We start from the raw sequence: 24,858 nt of genomic DNA, 5'->3' as shown, positions 1-24,858 counted from the left end.
AAAAAAAACATTCATATCTTGTCTGACATCTCTGTTACAAACTCTGGTCATCAACTCTGGTTTTCAGTTGAAATTGGAATTGTTAATTTACACAATAATAGGATTGCATTGACGATTTTTTCTTAACTCGCAAAAATCTTCAAACAATTTGCTATCGATTGGTCATAAAATTTTTTGGAAATAATGAAATAAAGGGGATAACGCCTTTTTTTTCAGAGGTGGTTTTTCAAAAATTTATTTTAAAAAAAGTACTAACTAGCAAACGTTTTTTATTAGCTCGCAATTATCTTCAAAACTACTTCAATGAGGAAAAAAATAAAAATTTGGAATATCTATACATGAGGAGCTAATTGATCGGATCTAGTTAGTAATTGAAATGAGAATAATCCCGCCATCTTTCACTGTGCCGCTGCACTAAAAATGTCGACTGATAAGACATTTCCTGAAGAAATCTCCAATACCGAGCCCTTTTTAACCACCTCTTCAGAATCTGCCCATATTCAGGAATATGTCCACAAATTTCCGTGCCCATCTGTTCCACCATTTTCCCTAGAAGAGAACGTATGTGTCTAAAAACGAAATGTGTTCCTCTCCCCCCGCCCTCCAGCCGAGAGCCGTCTCATCATGTGCTGCCACCTAGTCGAAATAAATCAACTCTCCAACTCCTCCGTGACAGCAGTCCCTCAATCCTCCGTCCCCATCCGTTCTCTTAGCAGCTTGTGACATTTTTTTCCGTTGCCTTTAGCCCAAGATGTTTACTCGGTTCAACAGTGAAGAATTCACCGTGGCGCCCGTAATACCAGTGTACGAAAGCGCGATGGAATTATCTGTGGTATATCAATAATCATCGAAGGTACGTGGTGATAACTATAGAAACAAGCATTCAATTGGAAAAAAAAGTTAACCCAATGGGTAAAAAAGTTGGCGGGTGGTGGGGTGGGGAAAAAAAAATTTTTGTAAACGGTCTGGTGAGTTCAGGGACTTCCTATGCCTTGTGTGCGCTCAGGCGGGGGACCCCGTGTGTGTTTATAGCCTACAAACCCTGACATAGCAATGGCGTTTCTCTCTCTCTCTCTCTCTCTTGACCCCCGAGACCCTTACAAACCCATAAATCCCCGTTAAACCTGAAATAACCATTGTACATCATTGTAAAAACATGAACAAATGTCTCTGGACAATTATTAGCTCTTGCAAATTTGCACCCAAGTGTTTTACCACGTCGTTGGGGCATTACTTGTATACATGTAGCATTATCACAAGTGTGTTAGTGGCAGTACGCCCGTGTTACCTCTTCAATTTCCCCCAGAAACCGTGCGGCACGCCATCCTCTACTGAAAATCGTGTTCACCGAGTGTCTCGGTAGTGCTTCCAGAGGCTTAAAAAACCTCCACCACTCGATTAATCCCCCATCTCGTATACTCATTAACACTAACAAGCTTTTTTTTTTTTTTTCGGCGGGGAAGGGGGGGGGATGAATAAATAATAAATAAATAAATAAAAACTCACACACACACACACACACAATTATACGCGATTCTGGGTTGTAATTGTTCAGTTCAGTTTGGGAGGATTTTTGTTCAACTTTTTTTCACCGCGTGGATGAGCCGGTAGAATATCAAGGGGTTTTATTACCTCCTGGCGGATCCACGCCCTTCTCCAATGTCCAGTGAACACTCCCGTCTTCCCCAAGACTTTGATAATCGAGGGAAAATTATTCCACTTGTGAATTAACGCACTGACATTTCTCACTTCCGCCTTTTTCTTCCAATTATTTTTTATTCACTCCAATTTGTTATGGACGAGTGAATAATTATTTCCACTCAAATGTCGGGGTTTTTGATTCAGGAAGTGTAGCTGATGTTTGGGGGAATATTATTATCAAAATGAAAAGAAGGAGAAAATTCATGCTGGGATGAGTAAGCATAACCTGGTGGTAGTGCATGGGTGCAAAGACCGAGTAATCAAATGCATTTTTATCAAGTGTTTTTTTCGAGCACCCTGTAATTTCCTCCTTCCCCTCCTTTTGATTTTTTTGGTTCTTGGGATTTGGCTTGAGCAGAATAATAAAGAGACGCAGAGTCCTAGTGGGCTGCCATGGACGATGAGGAGCGTCTTGATGGTGAGGAGGAAATGGAGCTTGACGAGGCTTCCGACGGAGAGGACGACGATGAGGAGGCCATTGGCATACCAATCTCACCGGCCAACTCTGATCAACTTTTCACTAGTGTTCCAGTTACTCCAGGCAATGGTAAGTAATTGATTCATCAGAAAAGATAAAAAAATAAAAACAAAAAACAAAGCTAGAGTGTATAGAAACACTAAAAAATCCATTAAATTGAATAATTTTTACAAGTTATGATGAATAAAAGTCATTGGGAAGTATTTATAGTTCACAAAAAAACACTAATTGATCCAGTTTTTTATCCAGTTACCCCAGAGGAGCCATTCGATCATCCTCTGCGTTATCAAAAATTTCCCCTGCCAGGAGGCAAACCATTGAGTATACGTCGAGGTCCTGGTAGGCCGAGAAAAGAACGACCCCCAGGCACTTCTGTCCGGGGATTGGGGGGAGCCCGTAGACCATTTGGTAGAGGCTCAACACGGGGTAAAGCCCTGGGTTATGCTCGCGGTGGTGGTATACGCAGAACAAAAAGCAAGGATGACGATACGCATTCAGAGTCACAGAGTCCTCTGAGACTCGGTGGCGATGATACAGTTGGCGAGGGGGGAGAGTCTTCTTCATTGATTGACAGATCAATGCCAGCACCAGAAGAGCCACCCTACGTAGCAGAAAAGTGGCCAGGAAAAGTGTGTGCATTGTGTAATCTCGGTGAACGAAGTCAACTTGGTCAGGGTGAGCTACTACAGCTCACCTATCCAGTTGGCTTCGTACCCGAGAAAAATGCCAATAATAATAGTGAGGAGATCGCTGCCGCCGCTGCCGCCGCCGCCGCCGCCGCCGATCTTCTCATGGATGTGTCTTCCACCGGTGACAAGAGTCCACGTGGTGTTGGCCCTGGAGCTGTCACCTGTCGACGACAAAAAAGCCTGGCTAAATGCAGAAATCCTAGTCTTAGTAATTTCACTGAACCAGTGGAGGAATTAACTATTGTTGGCTACTCAGAGGAGCCTGATGTTGGATTACTCTTTGAAGCAACTGGAATTTATTATGTACATAAATGGTGCGCTATTTGGTCGAGCTGTAGTAAAGACATCATCACGGAGAGCATAAGCCCAGCGATAGTTGATGGATCGTGCCGTCGGTGTGCTTATTGTTCACATTATGGTGCCGGGATTGCTTGCAAAGTGGGCTCGTGCAATCGTTATTTCCACTTTCCCTGTGCAGCAGCCTCCTCATGTTTCCAGGACACCAAGAGCCTATCGCTATTTTGCAAACAACACTTGGGTCAAGTGCCTCTCCTCATCAACACTGACATTGGCTGTATGCAGTGTTACGGAATGGGTGATGTCTCCAATCTCGTAATGTGCACAGTATGCGGTCAACATTATCACGGCGTCTGTGTGGGATTGGCCCTTCATCCTGGTGTACGAGCTGGTTGGCAGTGTGCAACCTGCAGGGTCTGTCAGGTCTGTCGTCAACCAGACCAAGTCTCTAAAGTGATGCTCTGCGAGCAGTGTGCCAAAGCCTATCATCCTGGCTGCCTTCGTCCCATTGTCACATCAATTCCCAAATATGGCTGGAAGTGCAAGTGCTGCAGAGTCTGCGGAGATTGTGGCTCAAGAACCCCAGGGGCTGGACTCTCATCACGCTGGCACTCCAACTTCACTGTCTGCGACTCGTGCTATCAACAGAGAAACAAAGGCTTTTTCTGCCCTATATGCAAGCGCGCTTATCGAGCTGCTGCTTACAGAGAGATGGTCCAGTGTACTGGCTGCAAGAAATTTGTACACGGAACCTGTGACGCTGAGGCCGATCCCACTACTTATCAACAACGAAAGGAAGCCAAACCAGATTACGAGTATGTCTGCACAAATTGCAAGACTCAAGCACTGACAAAACGAAAGGACAACATTGACGATTACTGTGGAGACACCTCCTCCCTTACTGCATCACAAGAGAGTTTATATGGGGATGGAGGAGACTCATCAGAGTTTGATTATACTGTCGATGACTCACTCTACATGGGTGGTTTGGGTAAAGGCAAACCATTTTGCGCTTCGAAAATAGCAAAAAAGAGATTGGGACTTGCTGCTGGTATTGTGGGCAGGCCCAAGGGTGTTGGTAAACTGGGCTATCAGAAGCGTCAGAAATTGAATGAATTCGGCAGAAAGAGGGGCCCAAAAGCCAAAATGAGAGGCATCTTTGGGGTGCCTGGTGTTGGCCTACAAAAACCCCAATCAGATTCGTCTAAGGAAGAAGAGCCCGGTGTAGAGAATAGACTTGTCTTGTGCTCGGCTAAGGACAAGTTTGTCTTGACCCAAGACATTTGTGTTATGTGTGGAGCCATTGGCACTGACTCAGAGGGTTGTTTAATAGCTTGTGCCCAGTGCGGACAGTGTTATCATCCTTACTGTGCAAATGTTAAAGTGACAAAAGTTATATTGCAGAAGGGATGGAGATGTTTGGATTGTACTGTTTGTGAGGGCTGCGGTGAGAGACACGACGAGGGACGTCTTATTCTGTGTGATGATTGTGACATAAGTTATCATATTTACTGTATGGATCCACCACTGGACTACGTGCCCCACGGTACATGGAAGTGCAAGTGGTGTGCATTGTGTCAGACTTGTGGCTCCAATGATCCGGGATTTAATAGCAGTTGGCAGAAAAATTATACACAGTGTGGCCCTTGTGCTTCACATTCAGCTTGTGCCTCCTGTCAGGAGCCTTATAACGAGGGGGATTTGATTATTCAGTGTGTACAATGTGAAAGATGGCTGCATTGTGGTTGCGATCACATTAAAACTGAGGCAGATGCTGAAAAATGCGCCGAGGAGGGCTACAATTGTATTTTGTGCAGACCAAGGGATGTACCACCACCACATATACTGTGCAATTTACCTAAACCACAGTTGCACAAGTATCCAAGATCACCAGCAGCAGCAGCAGCAACAGCACCACCACCACCACCACCGCCACCACCACTTGTACGAAGCCCAGAGCTTTATAATAAACCATCGACACAGCAGTATTTAGTTGATGGGGTTTATCTTTCTGAAGCTGGAATGCATCATATCAAGTCGTTGACTTTTGAGCAACAGCAAACGAGAAAGAAGAGGCGAAAAATCCTACCAGTTATTGATAAAGATGCCGACATTATGGCCACCATTGAGTCTGTTGTCGCTGGCAGTAGTTTAGATAATTCTTTGGAGGATAATGGCAAGCATATGGATATTGATGTTAAAAATGAGCCTGATGAGGTTTTGAAGGAGGGCATGGTGTGGACACATGCTGATCAACCACCACCTGAGGGCTACAGTCTTTATACAACTGAGAATGGAATCTCTGTGCTGAGAAGAAAACGACAGAGGAATCTTCAGAAGCTTGGAATCGGGGGATTTGTTGTGAGATTGAGGGGAACAAGAAAGGATAAGGGTGAGCATGAGGCTGCTGGTGAATCGGAGTCTAAGCCTGTTGAACAGACAGGCAGTGCTGTATCTTTGAGTGATGAAAAACCCAGAAAAAAGGGACAGAGAAAGAAGCAACAGCCCAAATTGGCTGAAAGTTTTCCACTCTACATGCAGGAGGCTTTCTTTGGAAAAGAACTGATGGATATCACCAAAGACAGGGATCTCAAGAGCAGCAGTGATTCCGACAGTGAGAGAAATGTCTCAGCTAATGGCGATACAATACAACTCTCGCAGGATGAGTTGAAGGCTATTGAGCAGATCAAAACAAAGAATGCCAAAGAGAATGAAGAACAGGAGAGCAAGCTACCTAACGATGCCCTGGTCAAGAGGGAGGAGGAGATTATTAATGACGATGATGCCAGCGATACCGAGGCACTTGGTGATATTTTGCCCATTTCAACGGATCTGCTTGATACCGATGAGCTTGTTAACACTATTATGAATGAACCTGATGAGGATCTGGCGGTCAAAGCTAGTGAGGCACTTGTTGATGAGCTTGATGATCCACCTGGACAGAGTAGAGATGAATTGACGGATATTCTCAGTCCTCATTTCAATCTAGAGTCCATGGTGAGGGACACAGGACTCCCCAATATGGACAGCAAAGATGTTGAGGAGATATTCAAGGGAGTCCTCACTGATGAATCTCAAGAGTCTCAGGAATCATCAGTATTTCCTATTCAGGCGCAAACTCCTCGCACTCCTTCCACCACAACACCACTGGTCTCACCGTCACCCCATCCCAATTTGTCGACGGCAATTCCACTTGGGAGACCACAATTACCTGGTTCACTTCCACCTGTGGCACAATCCAATCTTAACTCGCCCATGAGCTTCCCACCACCATCGCCTTATCACTCCGAGTACAGCAATAGTCCGCAGTTTAGTCCTGCATTTTCTGAACCACCCAGTCCCTGGATCAATCCTGATGAGGAGGGCTCGGGGGGACCTGTCGCAGTAGCCACTGGCAAACAGGGCAATAATGCCAAGATGTTTCAGGATGAGAAACTGGGGGCTGAAGCCACCATCTCTTCGGTTCTTTATGCTAATATGAATCATCCTGAGTGGAAGGAGGAATTCCCATGTGAGTCAATTTTTTTTTTTTTTTTTTTTTTTTTAAAGTAAATTTTAGCAAGATCAATGCATCAAGAGATATTTAAGTCAATTTTGAATGAATATTTTTAATGCACGTATGATTAATCATCTCATCAAAATTGTTCCATTATTATTCACATACAGCATGGCCGGAAAGATGTAAACAAATTCTCAAAAAGTGGCGGGCTCTGCCGAATGAAACAAAAGCCCCATACTTGACACAGGCCCGTGACAATCGAGCCACAGTACGCATGAAGAAGACTCAACAGGTGAGTGAATCCCTCTCTCCACAAATAATCCAACGTAAAAATAAATCCAACAATTATCAACGGAATTGTTACTTGAGAAATTAATCAACGTAACACGTGCAGCTCCTTAATTACCGAGGTTTTATTTTTCTTGTGCTAACACATGAGTCAAACTAACAGCTCGAAAGTTGTTTTTTTTTTCCATTTTTTTCATTTTTTACCACCAGATAGTTTATAATTTTTTCTTGTGTCTGATTGTGTTGCGCCTAGCATTTGAAGAGTCACGAAGAGTGTTGGGTATTCAATTCACATAGAGTAACGGTACTAAAGGTGAGTCTATGAATTATCACGTTGACTCTAATTCAATAATGCCATGACCTTGTCCATATGACGCGAAAAATATATATTTATATATATATTACAATGGAATTAAATAAAACCCAACACTCTGCGTGGATGAATTTCGTGTGTCCCTTTTATTAATACAATGTTTGATACCACATTGACATAAATTATTGAAACATGGTTTGAATATCCCATTGGTAGTCCAATCCTGTGTCTCCTCTGGATATATTAGTCGCCCCCCCCCCACACGCCCTCGCCCCCTCCTGAGAAAATCAGATCGAATCGAATGATGGAAGATTAAGATGAGGAAAAATATGTCCTCTATTTCCTTTTCTTCTGTCCTGTTCTGTACTTGATTGTACTATTCTCTTCTGTTCTGTTCTGTGTAATATAAAGAAAAGAAAAAACAAAAAAACGAAAAATGTGTGTGAACGTGTGCCATCTCCCTGAACCGACAGATACCCAAGGATATACCAAGCACGATCCAAGTAACAGCAACAAGTTCACCCACCATCATGACGAAACCAGTAACAAGCATCACACCATCCCAAGTAACTCCACTAGTTGGAATGGGTACAGGTCAAAAGCAAATTGGATTGTTGGCCTCAGTGGCCAGTGATAAAGCCCAGGAGAAGCAAGGATTACCAGGACAAGTGCAAACAGTCATCAGTGGATTATCACCAGTTGTTGGTGGTGCTGGTGTTTCAACAGGCTCACAAAATATAGCGGAGGTGTGTGCGGTGCAGGGACCGCCGCCGAGGCAGCTAACAACAATATCCCCAAGTCCATCCCCCACCTCCAGTACATCCTCATCACCAAGACCAAACTCAGTCAATTCAATGAATTATATTAGCAATTTATCGTCACACCAAGATACCAATGGTACAGTCAAAGTAACACAGTTACCAGCCACTGTTACAACGACTATTGTCACACAAACGACAAGTAATAACGTTGCTGGACAAACTAGTCAATTGACGACAGTTCAACAACGTAATTCAACTAATCATATCACGATAAGTACAAGTACCATTGTCAATAATCAAATTGTAACACAAGTGTCACACGGTAGTAGTAATACTACTGCTGGTGGTGGTGGTACAATCGTTGTGGCTGGTACTGTACGACAATTTACCACGGTAGACCATCAAATTCGAGTGCTAACCCCCTCTGAAATAATGCGCACCCTCCCATCCCTCAGCCAGGAGCACTACGATCCGCCACCCACTGCAATTATTCACACTGTACCTGTACAGACCCCGGCCATGGTGAGCCAACCTCATACCGTTGCCTCTAGTGTCTTGTATTTTTGCCCATTTTTTTTTCCTCAATACGTCTTTTGGATAATTTTTTCAAGACTTTTCTCTGATTTCTCAACAAGAATTCTCTTTGTTTTTGTTTTTGTTTGTTTTTTTTTTAATTAGGTTCAGAGTTCTCAGTAGAGAATCTCTAACAGGAAAATTCGTTTTTTTTAAATTTGTTGTTTTTTTTCTCGTTTATTATTTGGAATGATATCAATTTTTTGTCCGAATTTTATTATCATGTTCCTGATGGCTGATTCAATATCTGCGACGTAATACGAGGACTGTTTATGACTCCCTATGTATGATCGTGATTTTTAATATCCTTTTTTTTTCGATATTTCGATATTATGTGGCATGTTCATGACCACCCGGTAGCACACTCCGTTCATTATACTCATTAAATCCCTTGTTATCCTTTTTCATCGTTCCTGTTACCTGATACCCCTCCCACTTACCCAAATTACTAATGATATTTTTGGCTTTTTATGAGTTTATCTAATGGGTGATTGTAGAATTTGCATATTTCTTTGTGCCAGTGGTTTTGTTTCTGTTGATTTTCTTCATCAGTAATACCTTTCTTTTGATTTTATTTGCTGTAAACTGTTGGAAATTGTTGCGTTTAAATTTTTTAAAAGATCAATAAATTCAATTGTATTTTGATATTTTCCCATAAAATATATTCGACATTTTCTCAATGTAAAAAGCCAATTTCTGACAGTGTACGCATCAATTTATTAAATACTTTACTTTTTTTTTTTTTTTTTCAATTGATTAATTAAAGAAATAACTCATTACTTTTAAGGGCTTTAATTGTTGCAGGAAGTATATATCGTCGATAATAGATTTTTTCTGCACGTTATTTATATTTTTGTCATGATTCAAATACGGATTAGAGGATGTAGATACAACTGTGTGTGAGAAAAAAATATTTTTATACAATTTTTGTGGTCTTTTCTATTCTAGATGGTGGCTGGATATTTTATATCGTCTTTAATGCACAAACATGTATATTAAATCGTCAAACTTCTCATTCTATCAAATTAATTAATTGTAACATGTATCTTCTTATTATTCATTTAATTTTATTCAATTTTCTCAGTGAATGTATCGGTTTTGGTGTATGAGTTTGGCTGGTTGTATAAGACGCCTCGTCGGATATTCCTAATGTAATTGTTACATCCTCTGACGAATATTCAAAGTAAAATAATTATTTTCGATTGAAAATTGATTGTGGGGGGATGTAACGATTGAGCTTTTTTCGTGAATATTCATATGTAATTTATGTTTTTTGTTTTGTTTTTTTTTTTTTTTTTTTTTTTCAATAGGAACAGGATAGACTGTCAAATCGCGATCGATCAACTAGAGAGGCTGAGCAGGAACGCCAGTGGAAGCAGTTGCAAGCCCTCAGACAACAGCAGGCACAATTGCAACAGCAAGTCATTCATGAACAACGTGTACATGGTGATTAATCAATGATTCCAACAATTTGGATTAACTCTTTCTTTGGAATAAATCATATTGATGAATTGATGCTTTCAGCTATGACAAGGGTACATAGGACAATTAATGACGATGGATCTCAGATGACTACTGATGCTAATTCTGGACTTACTGCACAATTACAAGTTACAACATCACAAGTAAGAAATTATTGTGATATTTTAAATTTTTTCCAAGAGCGAAATATATTGATTTTTCAATGTCTCTGGAAAATATGAAAATTATTGAGAAGAATGTATAGTTGCACTTTGAAAAAATACAAAAGAATGGGATAATTTGCAGGACGGTAGCCAACTAGGGCCAATGACATCACCCTCTCCAGGCTCTCGAGGCACCTTTGCCACACCACCACTGAAAGTAAATCGAATAGCAGCAGCAGCAGCAGCAGCAGCCCCGCAGAGTCCCCTGCAAGGGCATCCTCGTCTACCAAATCAGCCCTGCGGCGTCACAGTGACACGTCCAGTGGGGACAATAGTTCGCCCAGGGATGCCCAATACCTTCACTCAACCACCCTCGCCATTCTCCCCGCAGGCACCCCAGTCACCCCACGATTTTCCTCAGTCACCAGCCTCCTCCCAGCCCCAGGCCCAAGAGCACTTCCAGAGATTCGAGAATCCTGAGGGCTTCAGCCAAGGGAATCAAACCCCTCGTCCAATAATGCCAGGTACCCCCACCTACTCCACATCCCCCAGAAACGATGTATTCTCTCAACCACCTGGTACCCCACGTCCTATTTTCAATCCACCAACACCTCGTACAACCACACACGTCTATGCTCCATCACGTACTCCCGATCCTTATAGCAATCAGCCCCAAACACCCTCGCCAGCATCGAGTTACACATCACCGAGGCCAGAATCACGACAAGAACCCCCCCAGCCACCTGAGGTATTCAGCCAACAGCCTGAAGTCAATCGACAACTGAGGGATCTCCTTCAGAGGCAACAGTTTAGCAAAAAAATTGAACAAATACCTGGCAATTGGAGCCAGGAGCCACAGAGTCCTGTGGGTGAGGGAGTGCCGCCACAACCATTTGAGCAGGGCCATGTTCAAATTCCTCAGCATGTTCAATCTGCTCCTAATAATGTTGAAGGAACTTTCAGGCATCCTTTGCCACCTGGTATCAGACCCAGAATGCCTCTTCAATTGAATGTTTTCATTAGGAATTCACAAGGTATGCAAAATCAATGATTTACAATTTATTTGATTGTTAATTTGATTGTTTACACTTTTTACGCCTTTTTTTTTTCTCACATTTTTTCTAATGTTCAGTGTCCATTTTTACACAATTAATGTTTAATTGAACACACAGGAAATGTCGATGCAAGACTTCAGGGAATCGATCCCCGAACTCGAATGCTCGTCCAGCGACCCCAAATTTCAAGCCTTCCCCAGCCGCACTTCCAGAGTCAGCAGCTCCAGAATCCCCAACAAATTCTCCAACAGAGGATGCCGGCCCCTCGAAACCCAGTGTCCGAGCAGTATGAAATGCTCCAGCAGTCTCCGCAAGTTGCCCAGTCCCATCCCCAAATCCAGGCTCCGCCTCCAGCTCCAAGATTCCCAGATCCTAATCAATCGATGCAGAGGATCGTTCGTGCTGGTCAGGACATGAATCAGAGTGTGCGAATGATGGCACAGCAGAGCATTGCACGTCCACCTCTAATAGCATCGACTGTTAATGATAATCCATCCACGGCTTCAGAGGCTTCAGAGATTCCGGATAATGTGACAGCTGAACTGGAGAAACTCGAGCAGGAGGGGGCGCCCATGGTAGAGGTCGAGGGCGTCAGTGCAATATTAGGTGATTTGGCTGAAGATGACGATGAGCTTCTTGCTGAAATGGGCGCAGATTTCAATATCCTTGAGTACGCTGATCCTGAATTGGAGAGTATCACTGGTGGGGAGAAAACAAATATCTTGGATATGGATTTGGAGCAGGTAGAAGTCGAGACGAAAGAGGAAAAATTGAAGAAGGAATCATCCAAAGTGGAGGAACATAAGACTGAAGAGATGGGGGGAACGACGAGTGCTCACGAGATGGGGGATAATACAGCCGTTTCAGCACCGGTGGAGGAGGTGCCTAGTGTGCCTGCTGCTGCTGCTGCTGCTGCTGCTACGTCTGTTCCAGTGCCTCAGATACCGACCAGTCAAACTCAGGCACCCAGTGCCCCTATGCTCCCACAAAATCATCCACAAGTTGTGGCTGTGCAGCAGCAGATGAATCATCATTTACAGCAAGCTGCGGCTATGGGAAGACCCATTCCTCCGGGGATGAGACTCACTTCACTTGATGGCACTATTGTTGGGGTAGTTACGTCGACGAATACTGTTACTGTTAGCTATCCGTCGACTTTTCCGGGGCATGGCGTACAGAGGGTGCCACAGCAACATATGCAGTGTGAGTTTTTTTTTTTTCCATGCAATTTATAATTTTCTTGATGTTTACAGATGGATGGAATTCGTGAAGAAAGTTTCACTAAACAAAATTTATAACAAAGTGTAGGAGAAATTTGAGCCAAAAATTTGCAACAGTGAGGGGAATTGGAAAATGATTATTATTCATTTTTCTGTTGTCAGTACAACAGCAAAGATTAGGCATGAGAGTACCAGCAGGTGTCCAAGGTGTTCCAGGCAGAGTGGTATCTGTCAGTCACATGGTTGGTCCTCGAATGCCTCTGGCACCACCACCTCCGCCACCACCACCACCTTATCCAGGCCCTCCACCACCATATCCAGGACCAGTACAGGTTAGTACCTTTCATCAAAAGCTCTCTCCCAATTTTCTTGAAATTCATGCATCGCTTTACGAATTACGTATTTTTTCAACGACTTAACGTTTCATTCTACATCTAACTTTGTCGAATTTAATCAATCTCCTTCTTAAATGTGACTTGGCAGCGCGCTTTTAATTGCTAGGTGGAATTAACGCGGTGAATTTCATTGAGATAATTATCAGTATTTGTTTTTTTTTTCTTGTTTAATAAACTTGGACTTTTAATTTTCCGGTGTTGGTCTGGACTAATTAATAATTAAGAAACTTTCATCATGATAATTGAGACTGAGGGATTTTGATTATAAGATGATTGAGTTATAACGGTTTTTGGCTGATTTTTATCGACTGGAGTTGAGAAAAAGAAAAAAGTAAAAATGAAAGAAAAAATGGTGTTTTGGCCTGGGTGTTTGCAATGCATTGGTGTTGGTGCATGTCTAGATGGGGCTGTGCCAAGGTGGGCGGGGTATGCCGCGACCACCGGTGCATATCGGTCATCAAATGTCCGCTCCTGGTCCACCGATGGCACCAGTGGTACACACGGGCTCACCTACAGTCGTACCACATCCACATCGTAGACCCCTGCTTCTCCAGGTGAGCAAGTCTCGGGGCGTTTACAAATAACTGAAATGTCAAAATTACTCATGATAATGATAATTTATCAACAAAAATCCTGTGATCAAGAAGAGCAATGAAGAATCAAAAAAGAAATTTTCATCATATTCCTTGTTAATTATGCCATTATCTCAAGAATCATTGATTATTCCAAGAAATATCAAGACATTTTTTTTATATTAAAAATTTAATTTTCTATAACAACTATATTCTGATATTTTCCCCTGAAATCCAAAATTCTTGAGACAAACTCAAAATTAACAATAATGGTGAAAATTGCATTACCTTTTATTATAATTTACCACTTCAACCTGAATGAATTTGAAAAAAAGATAAATGCTGTTAATGTCAATAGGTGTTTCAAGTATTTAGTACTGGCTGCAGCAAATGAGTGTCCTCTGCATGATCGTTGTTATTTACAAGTTGTTAAAAAAAAAAAAAAAAAAAAAAAAAGTCGATACAATTTACGTGAGAATGGCTATTTGGTACTGACATTAACTGTCAGCAGTCGTGTTCGCAGGAGCAACCGTTGTTACTGGAGGAGCTCTTGGAGCAGGAGAAGAGGGAACAGGAGAAACAGCAGAAACAACAACAACAGGTTGAAGCTGCAACACCAGGTCCTCTGTTGAGTGACGTTGAGTTTGAAAGACTTCGTGCTGATGTGCTTGGATCAACAACTTTAGGATCCCCTCCTCATCAGGCTATTGCTGGTCCCTCTACTGGACCCATTATCAGGCCTCCAGGCAAGCCACGACCTCCTTCTGCACCGGGACCTTCGAGTCAATGGCCTCAGGTGCCTACAGCCGTTAATTCACCGATTCAATCGCCTAGGCAACCAATTGCTACACAGACAGCACCAGAATGTACGAAAAGTGATAATTTCTTTTTTCTTTTTCGCATTCTTCATAATTCCTCTATTAATTTATTATTATTTTTAACAGTGAGGATTGCAACATTCAACATTCCCCACCTGCCGGCACCCCCAGCTCCTCCAGACGTCATTGCCACCGAGCAAGATCGAATGATCCAGCTTCATTACGAGCAATGGCTAGTCCACCAGGGCCAAATTTTGAAGCAACAACAAACCTACTACGAAACAGAAATGTTGAAACTTCGAAAGGTGAAGAAATCACTGAACAGTAAGAAGCGTCAGCTCATAAAAGCGGGTAACGAGTTGACGGAGAGTGACGCAATCGAGCTCAAGAGAATCTCAGATGAAGCAGCAGCCCTCCAGAAATTTTTGGAGCCCAGCAGAAAGCAATTTCGTCAACACAATATCCTAGCTCAGGAGTACCAGAACAAACAACAGCAGAGGCAAGTTCAACCCCAGACATCAGAGCCCTGTTCACCTTTGATGTCACCCTCTCAACATTCATCTCCAATGCACAGTCCAGCTGGACTTGTATCTCACAGTCCTGGGCCAGGCTCATCAGGAATGATTCAACACTCCCCAGCAACATCGATGATCCAACACAGTCCAAATGCTCAGATGTTGCAACACAGTCCAGGGACACAACAGCCAACTAATCCTGGAACTATGTCACCTCATAGTATGCAACCCTCTCCTAGAATAGGAACTCCTCACTCTCAAGGTGAGGAAAGTCCTTTCAGTCCTGGAGCAATGCCATCTCCAGGAATGTGTGGACCCTCAACGAGGATGACATCCCCACAACATCGAGCTGTGATGAGCAGTAGACTTGCCACGAGTCCTGGAGCATTCTCCCAAGATCGAGGGAGCCAACAAATAATGAGTGAGCAATCTGTGAGACTCCAAAACATTCATCAGAGATTCGTGAGACCCTCCAACATTGGGGAAATGGGACAGAGGCCGAGAATGCAGATGCAGGGAGGAATTATTTACAACCAAAGGTCACCCCTGGGCAGTCCTCAACCCTCCCAACAACAGCATCAACAGATGATGACTCAACAACAACATCAACAATTATTACAGAGACAAATCCAACAACAACAGCAGCACGAAAATTCAATGAATCAAGAACAGAATATAATGAATCAGAGGAATATGATGGCTCAACAGAGGCAGATGATGTCCCAGAATCAACAGCAGCAGCAGCAGCAGCAACAGCAGCAGCAGCATCAGCACGTTATGCAGAAGCCTCCAACCTCCCCAATGGTCTCACAACCTGCAAATTCTCCAAGTCCTCAGCTTCACCAACCGATGCAGCAGAATTATGGACAGCCTCCAAACTCTCCAATGCCTAGGAGTCCAATGGTGCAGCAGACGATGGGTTCCCCAATGCTTCAACAACAATTGAGTCAAAGCTCTCAACCTCCTAGTCCTATGGGAGGAAGAATCCACCATCCGCCAACATCACCAATGGTCTCTCAGTACCAGCCGAACCCTCCTAGCCCTATGGCGAGGTCTCACCCATCAACATCTCCAATGCTTCCACACCAATTGAACAATCAGCATCATCCACCTCCTCCCCCAAGCTCACCAATGCCCAGGAGTCCAATGGTCGCTGGCTCTCCCATGCAGATGCAGAGGAGACAATCCAGTGGAAACAGTCCAGCTATGCCAGACAGACCTCAGAGTGTGGAGAATCCAGGGACACCTAGGACACCTCACACACCTCATACTCCTCATTATAATCAACAGAACTCTGCACACGTTGAACAACAACAACAACAACAACAACAGCAGCAGCAGCATCAAATGGAAACTTCCCAGTCAGCAGACCATCAGAATCGAGGAGGTGGCAATCCACACAACCCCATGAACCCTATTCCCTTCAAAAGGAACTTTGGAAGGTTTGGATTTATAAAACTAGGGCTCCGAGGGGGCTCTCCCATGTGGTCTACTAAACCTGAATCCAGTAAAGGCAAGACAGAACCAAGAATATCAACTAGTACAGTATCTGATGAAAAAGCCAATACCTCAGCTGTTCACAGAAAAACTGGCATCTCTCAATCAAAGATAAATAGTCTAGTCTGTGCTGATTACAATGACTTTGATGATGACTCTCATACTCCACCGCAAACCCCTCCGAATAGATCAGATTCTAAGGTTATTCAGGGAACTGTTCCTGACAAATCCAGTAGTCTGGGAATTGGGAGTCCCAGTGATAAATTGGAATCAATGCCAGATACAACTGATTACGATGATGACAAGACTATTGTCAATGAAGAGGTGACACTGAGTTCAACAGCTCAAAGGGACAACGACGACATCACAGTGATAGAGGAGTTCTCGGAATCAGAGCTTGGAGATGTAGTTCTGGGGGCTCTGGATCCGGAAATGCAGGAAGAGTACGTTCTCTTTGAGCAGGACATGGTGGTAGATCTCTCAGTGGACTCCAATGATTCATTGAGTCACGCATTAGTTAATAATACCAATCAGAGTCATGATCTTGTGCAGATCCTTGAAATTCAACAAGCCCATGACGATCACGTCCTCAGTGATGAGGAATTGATTCCAACACAGAATAGAAACAAAAAGGGACTTCGATTGGATATAGTTAGAACTCTTGGCAGTGGAAAACGTCTGGTGGCTGTGACTGACACTCCTGAATCACCTGATCAGGAGGAGATGATTGATCAGTCGCCTGGAACCTCTCCATTTCTCGATGATAGGGAGGATCACAACTTCATGGCTCTGGTTGGAGAGTCTGAGGTGGTTATCATTGATCCTGACACAAAGTCCCCTGAGGATCATTTGTCTAAAGAGGATTGTGGAGACGTGGAGACTGAAAAGATTGATTGTAATTCTATGGATGCTAGTCAAAAGGCCAATGATAATGTTGAGACATCAACACCTGGTGAAGGGACTGATAAGAAAAGCTCTAATTTAAATTTTTCTGACAAGTCCCCCCCTACGAGTTCAACAACAATTGACAATCCTCCTCGAGGTTCTAATGATGTTCAACTTATTCCTCTCGATGAGATTATGGTAATTTCATCAAAAACAACAGGAGGGGGTAGTCCTCCTCCTCCTCCTCCTCCTCCTCCTCCTCCTCCAGGAAATGATGTCAAAGAGATCATTTCGACTCCATCAAGTGATAGCCAAAAATCATCGGTTTTACATGAAAAGGACTGCAGCAGCCTTATTGGTGATGTACAAATATTTGTGACATCAAGTCCAACAGCAAAAGAAACTCCATCCGTAAAGCAACAAAAGGTCAACTCTATTGACATTACTGATGGGCCAGTTGAGGCCCCTAAAATCGACGATAAATCTGAAATCACTCCATCTAGATCTGTATTTCACGCACGAATTGAAACCGAGACAATAGTCAATCCTGTCTCGGTGAAATGTTCAACAGTCTCTCCTCTGAATCCAAAACCATCGGTTCCAGAGTTATCTCCAAAAGAGAACGAACACTCATCACCAAAAGCAAGCCCTGTAGCCCCTGAGAAACTATCGACAATCAGTAAATCAAAAAAAGATCCAGACGAATTATCTGCCAAGGCTGAACAATCCATCCCAGTCTCGTCTATTATCAACTGCACTGCATCATCATCATCATCATCATCATCATCATCATCATCATCATCATCTTCCGAAGTCCTCGAAGAATCCTTAGAAGAGAAGAAGACTGACCCTTTAAACACAACAGACGAACTCGAGGACATGCTGGAGAAGATTCACAATCCCGCTGAGAACGCTATAAACGGTGAGAGTAAGAAGGAAAAGCCCGTTGTTTCACCCCTCCAGAGGATATCCCCAGTCGTCGACGAAATGTCCTTGGTCAACATTCTTGAAAGCGATGCAGATCCCATCATCAGCGAGAAAAAAGACGACGAGAGGGAAGATAAATTCGATATAAAAATCCCAAAATCAGAGCCTCCAACCACGTCAGACAGAAAAACTGAGCCAGAGTCATCATCATTATCATTAAAGCCTTTTGAAAAGGCTTCTGTTCAGCACTCGGAGGATTCCTGTGAGTCTCCAGAGGATATTCTAGATATGCTGGACAACATAATCTCGACGAAACCAGAGATGGTGGATACTGACATTTTAGAAGATGACAGATCCAGAAAATCAAGCCTGATTTATCAACTACCAACTCCTCTGGAATCCCTTCCCCTGAACATTCTCCAGGATTCGTTGATGGATTTGGAGGCTCCAGGGGAAAATGAAACCCAAACTGAGGATCCTCCACTTTTGGATCGCGGATCCTCATTAAAATCTCCTGGAAGAGTGAAGAGCCCCCCTCCGTCATCTCAACTTCCAACAACAGCTGCAGTTAACACTGTTGCACAACTCCAACGGAGCACGACAACAGTTCCTCATCTGTCGCCTCTATCAAAGCCCACAGAGTTGACTTCAAACGTTGCAAACGTCTCCCATCAACTCAGAACTTTATTGTCATCCCTTCAGACCAATCATTCCCAGAGCTACACAACAGCTGGACAGGCCACATTAGTCTCCATGGTCTCATCAGTCTCCTCTTCAGTATCGAAGACAAGTATTGTGGTGACTGCCACTGGAACAAACTCTCTAAGTAGTAGCCCATCGGCAACTTTAAATTTCACTAAATCCTCAGTCGACACAACGAGTACCTTCTCAGCAGGTGGATTGAAAGAATCTTCAAGTGTCATTCCTTCATTGAACAAGACAACATCATCAGAGCAGTTCAATAGGATCTCTTCGAGCTCAGTTGGAGGTGCTCTGGCGAGTTTACCGTCTCCAACGATTGCCTCAAGATCTGGCACTAATTCGGGAATTTCTATTACTTCAAATGCAATGTTGAATGCCATGCTATCGAGGACCACTTCGTTAACAAAACCAACGATAGCTGGTCATCGAGCCAACACCATCACCAGTAATCTCTTGAGTTCAGTCCTACCAACTCCAACTATTCAAAAGTCACACAACATTCAGACAATTCTCCAGGTCAGCACGAGTAGTGGATTAATTTCATCCAAGGCATCTCTAAACGCCGCCCCAACAGTCGTCCCAACTTGTTCAGTGCAATCAGCGAAAACTGTTGTTCCTCCAATGGTATCCAACGTCGCCAACACCATTAATGTGACAACTTCAATCCTCCAGTCGACTCTATCACAAGCACCAACACTTCTTCATTCCCAATTGTCTGGACAGAATCAGTACAAAACGACAGGGCTTTTACCCATTGACAATAAATGTGGGGAATTGGATAGTAGTCTAGTTCAGACGTCAAAAGATGAAGAGGTGAAGGTGTCTCAGACAGGAATAGCGAGGTCTGAAGATACCAAGGGGGTCAATGCTCACAGAATGGAAGAATCTCAAAATGTTCTTCTTAAACAACTTTTGCAGAATACTGCATGTGCAACCACAGTACCACCTTCATCGACCTCATCAGCCCCAAATCTGCCAATAGTTCCATCCTTGGAGGCTCAACTGGCAAGACCTATCCCCACTCCACCACCTTCATTGATTCCACCTTTGTTGAACAAGATTCCAAGTACGAAGACAGTTACGAAGCAAGTGCTCACAAGGGAGACATCATTCGTATCTCAAGCCCCTGTCTTAAAGACTCAGAGTAGTTCCCCCACGAAGGAAGAGCTCCCGAAACCAACGAGTTCAGTGTCCTCGGGGCCTGTTACACCTCTCCAAACAGTCCAGCCTGTCCAGCCTGTCCAGCCTATTCAAACCATCCAAAGACCAATGGAGACCAATATCCCAAAGGTCCAACCCAAAGTGTCATCTCCTCAAGTGTTGTTACCTCAACCTATTTCAACAGTTGCTACTAAACCACTTTCGACACTTCAGACACAGAAAACTGAATCTCCATCACAGTCAGAGGTGGTCTCCACGCCTACCAGTAGCACACCTCCAGTTACCGCAAAGACACCAACATCATCAGAACCAGTAGCTCTAGTACAGCAGATTAGAGTGACAAACGTTCCAACGACCTTCACGCGGCTTGTACCAACTGCTAAACCAATCCAACCGACAATGCCTACAGCGCACAAGATAATGCCCCCAAGTCCACAATTATCGAATAACATACAGACACCACCGCAGCCATCAACACCAGTACCAACGACCCCTCCACAAACGCCACAACCCCAGGGCCAAAGCCAGGTATCAGGATCAGCACCACAGCAAAAACAAACAGTTCAAATGCAACACCAATTGCCCCCCCAACAACTGCAAACACCAAGAACCCAAGTAGTTAATACTCTACAACCGTCAGTGCCTCAGACGATGCCCATTAAAATTGGCCATCAAACTCACCTCCAACAGGGTGTAATTGCGCAACACACAGTGCCTTTAGTTGAAGTTAAAAAAGAAATTCTCGATGAAGTACTGTCGGGTAATCCACCAGTGCAAAATTCTGATACCAAAGATTTTCTTACTGCCAAAGAGGAGATTATGGATTGTACTATTGACGATAAAAACGATCTTAAGAAAATTAAGAGACGACAGTATCAGCAGAAAAGACGACAGAGTCAGGGCAAGGATGCGTCTACCCAGCCGCAGAAAAAGAGGTCACGTAAGGTGTCACGATTGGACGAGGATTACGACACATTTATAGATAATCTGATGGTGCAATTGCGTCAATTACCCCAGATGACGGTGCTTGAACCTCTCCTGGGGAGGAATTACGGTGTGTGCCCCATCTTTGGATCTGGGGACCTCTCGAAAATAGGAAATCAAAGGGACTACAACACCAGAACTGGAGATTGCAGTGGAGTTTATGGAGTTGCTAGGCTTCTGGGTGTCTCTGATCATTACAATACCCAGCCTTTTGGTGAACAGGAGCCCTCAACTCCTCAGCAACCAACTTCTACCCAACGAGGCTTCTACGATCAAGAGTTTCCACCTCTCAAGCTGGATGACACACTTGATAAGAAAGAAAACCAGTTGATGACTCGTGACGTTGATACTCCTGACACAATCGTCAGTTCTTCTTCACCTGAGTGTGTTATTCCAGAGTTTGTCAATCGTTTTCCAGGTTTGAGACTCATTGAAGAGGAGTCTGACGAGGAGTCTGACTGGCTCAAGAGAGTCTCCCCAGTTATTCCTCTGATTTCACCCATTCCAATTCGCCTGAAACCACCAGCTCCTCACATCAAGGACAATTCCAAACAGGATAAAGAGAATTTGGGGACAACGAGACTGGGAAAATCTCCACCAATTGCTCTACGTGAGAATGGCAGTGTCACAGTGACATTAACATTGAATAGTCAAGCAGCTGATGACATTATGGGAGTCCTCAAGGACCTTGCCAATATCCTCAACATCTCTCCACCGAATGGCTATCAGATTGTGGAGAGAACAACAACTCCTCCTTCCCAAAAACTTGGGCTTTATCGAACAAAGGGCAAGGATGGCAAAGAGGGTGCACCCATTGATATCCAGAGCATCCTCAATGGTGCTGCTAAATTTTGTCGTCATTGTGACGTTGTCATCCTCAACAGTCTAATACGTAAGAAAGTATCAGACCTTCCATTTCTGAGTAAAGAAGAAGCAGAACCAGGGGATGAGCTCTGCTTCTGTTCAGCTGCCTGCTACATGCAATTCGCCCTCATGCATCGAACCCCAACGACTCAAGGGAAAGCAGCAACAATAGTGGATCATTTGTGTTCAAAATCAGATGTCAAACTCCTGGACAATACTCTGAAGAAGAAACTCCAAGAGAAACGTTCTCTTGATAAACAAAACCTAGGATTGGAGGGATTGGAGGGATTGGATGTCGATCCCATGGAGATAAATCCTGACATTAAAATCAAAACCGAGAAAGATGATTCTGATGGTACAATGATATCTGAAAATGTGATGCAGCTCGAGGAGAAGAGGCCCAAGAAACATGCTGCATCTGAAGATCTCCATCGGGCAATTGATCCAGCAGATCCACAACCTCCAGCCAAACTCTGGAGAGGACTGAAATATAAACTCTGGACGATGGGGGGAATTCAACCAGCAACAAAATACAAGAAACCAACGGACAGGGAGATAACAGAGATGTTGTTCAGAATGGGAGTGACTGTTTCCCCAGTAAAGACTGATGACAGTCGTCGGTGTATGTTCTGTCAGAACCAGGGGGATGGGGCTGCTGATGGACCTGCTCGTCTTCTGAATTTCGACGTTGACAAGTGGGTGCATTTGAACTGCGCATTATGGTCTGAAGACGTTTATGAGACGGTCAATGGAGCCTTGATGAATCTGGATGTTGCTCTTCAACACAGCTTGGTCCTTAATTGCGTAGTTTGTGAAAAACCTGGAGCCACAGTCAAGTGCTTTAAAAACAGATGCACCAATGTTTACCATCTTGGCTGTGCAGTTAAGGATGGCTGCGTCTTCTACAAAAATAAAAGCACTTTCTGCGCTCAGCATGCCCAGAAGAACGACAAGGATAATGAATTAACAACTCTGTCGGTTTATAGGAGAGTCTACGTCAATAGGGATGAGAATCGACAGGTGGCAGCTGTCATGCATCATTCCGATCACAATCATCTACTCAGAGTGGGGAGTCTGATCTTCCTCAGTGTGGGCCAACTTTTGCCTCATCAACTAGCTAATTTTCACACTATCAATTATATCTATCCAGTGGGCTACAAAATCGTGAGGTTCTACTGGAGTATGAGGAGGCCCAATAAACGATGCAGATATGTCTGTTCCATTCATGATGTCTCTGGGAGGCCAGAGTTCAGGGTCCTCGTGCAAGAACCTGCCCAAGAGGATGTTGAGTTGAGGGATGCATCCCCCAGGGCTGTGTGGAGTAGAATTCTCCAGCCTCTGGCTGATATGAGGAAGAGTACGAACAGTGTTCAGTTGTTTCCAAGATACGTCTCTGGGGAGGATTTGTTCGGTCTGACAGAGCCTGCCATCGTTAGAGTCCTGGAGAGTCTCCCTGGGATCGAGACGTTGACGGATTACAGACCCAAGTATGGGAGAAATCCTCTCCTGGAGCTGCCGCTGGCTATCAATCCAACTGGAAGTGCCAGAACTGAGGGAAGACTGCGTAATCAATTGCCTTGGAAGAGGCCCCACACTCAGAGAACTGGCTCCTCCGCGAGAGCTACCTATGCTCCAGCGGCTGCTGTCGCTGGAGAAGTGGCGTGCCCTTATTCCAAACAGTTTGTACACTCCAAGAGCTCACAGTACAAGAAAATGAAGCAGGACTGGAGGAATAATGTCTACTTGGCGAGGTCCAAGATCCAGGGCCTGGGTCTCTATGCGGCGAGGGACCTCGAGAAACATCAGATGGTTATTGAGTATATCGGGGAGATCATCAGAACTGAACTTGCTGAGACTAGGGAGAAACAGTATGAAGCTAGGGTAAGTATAATCATTTATTTCAATTTAGCTTTGACCAAGCATTATTTCCATGATGCTTAATTCATCTTCATCTTTTAGAATCGAGGAATTTACATGTTTCGACTTGACGAAGAACGGGTGGTAGATGCAACGCTGTGCGGTGGCTTGGCGCGTTACATAAATCACTCCTGTAATCCCAATTGTGTCGCCGAGATCGTTGAAGTTGAGCGTGATCTCAGAATTATTATTTTTGCTAAACGAAGAATCTCACGCGGTGAAGAGGTAAGATTCGTCATTCATCATCATTGATTTTATTCAATTTAAATACTTTAAATGCCATTAAATTATTTTCAGCTGGCATATGACTACAAATTTGACATTGAAGATGACCAGCACAAGATAGCATGCGCCTGTGGTGCGCCTAACTGCCGCAAGTGGATGAACTAATTGAGCTCAATCCACAAAACACTGTTGTTATTGTTGCTAAGTTTTTTCGGTAGGTTTTACAATGGAGATGATTGAAAACAAATTATATATATATATATATACATATTATATATAAAAAAAAATGAATAGACATATTATTTAATTTGTAAAGTGCCATTGCAGTTTGTCTAAATGATCGATTATAGTGAAGTTGGTGCTATGCCATCACGACATTCCTCCAAAGTTGTACAATATTAGCTTTTACTTGAAAAAAAAAAAAAAAAGAGAAATGAAAGCCGCATTATGGTGGAAAAATAATGGAGAGCGGATCGAATCAACTTGTAAATTTCAATGAATTATGTAATGAAAATTGATCAAGTGTGGAGTTTTGAGGAGGCTAATGGGTGGTGAATGGAAGGAGGATTAATGAAATTTGTATCTTTATAATTGTGGGGTGTGTGGAGCCAAAATGATTTTTAAAAGAATAATGGTTTATCCACGTTGTAATATAGAAAACATTTATTAATTAATGCATATACAATTGCACTCGTGTCTGTACATAGGTAGAAATCCAATATTATTTTCAATCACCAGAAATTAAATGAATAATTAATGAAAAACAAAAAAACAACAAATTATGTAACATAACAAGTACCTAATGTAAAATTATATACAATTATAACTATTTGATTATACAATAATAAATCAATATAAAAAATATATTTTGTTTTTGATTTAATGGGGCAGAGGGAA

General features: G+C 43.3%; 1 protein-coding gene across 6 annotated transcripts; it reads left to right on the top strand.

Moving 5' to 3' along the window:
• Positions 1 to 709: 709 nt before the first annotated feature.
• Positions 710 to 24,825, top strand: LOC107048621 (histone-lysine N-methyltransferase 2C). Of its 6 annotated transcripts, none has more exons than XM_029126817.1 (14): positions 710 to 853; positions 2,060 to 2,248; positions 2,429 to 6,676; positions 6,832 to 6,956; positions 7,739 to 8,011; positions 9,910 to 10,045; positions 10,124 to 10,224; positions 10,367 to 11,258; positions 11,397 to 12,482; positions 12,662 to 12,831; positions 13,975 to 14,341; positions 14,411 to 23,700; positions 23,779 to 23,961; positions 24,034 to 24,825. In XM_029126817.1, the coding sequence occupies exons 2-14, from the start codon at positions 2,095 to 2,097 to the stop codon at positions 24,124 to 24,126; spliced, it is 17,118 nt and encodes a 5,705-aa protein (XP_028982650.1). In that variant the 5' UTR covers positions 710 to 853; positions 2,060 to 2,094; the 3' UTR covers positions 24,127 to 24,825. The 6 variants fall into 6 exon arrangements, with proteins under 6 accessions (XP_028982650.1, XP_028982649.1, XP_028982648.1 ...); XM_029126816.1 differs by having other exon boundaries at positions 2,417 to 6,676; XM_029126815.1 differs by having other exon boundaries at positions 2,417 to 6,676; positions 7,739 to 8,548; positions 13,990 to 14,341.
• The last annotated feature ends 33 nt before the right edge of the window (positions 24,826 to 24,858 follow it).

The sequence above is a fragment of the Diachasma alloeum genome, unplaced genomic scaffold (assembly GCF_001412515.2).
Source record: "Diachasma alloeum isolate Michigan unplaced genomic scaffold, Dall2.0 Dall_scaffold_00195, whole genome shotgun sequence".
Classification (NCBI taxonomy): Eukaryota; Metazoa; Arthropoda; class Insecta; order Hymenoptera; family Braconidae; genus Diachasma; species Diachasma alloeum.
This window is presented reverse-complemented; position numbering and strand designations above follow the sequence as displayed.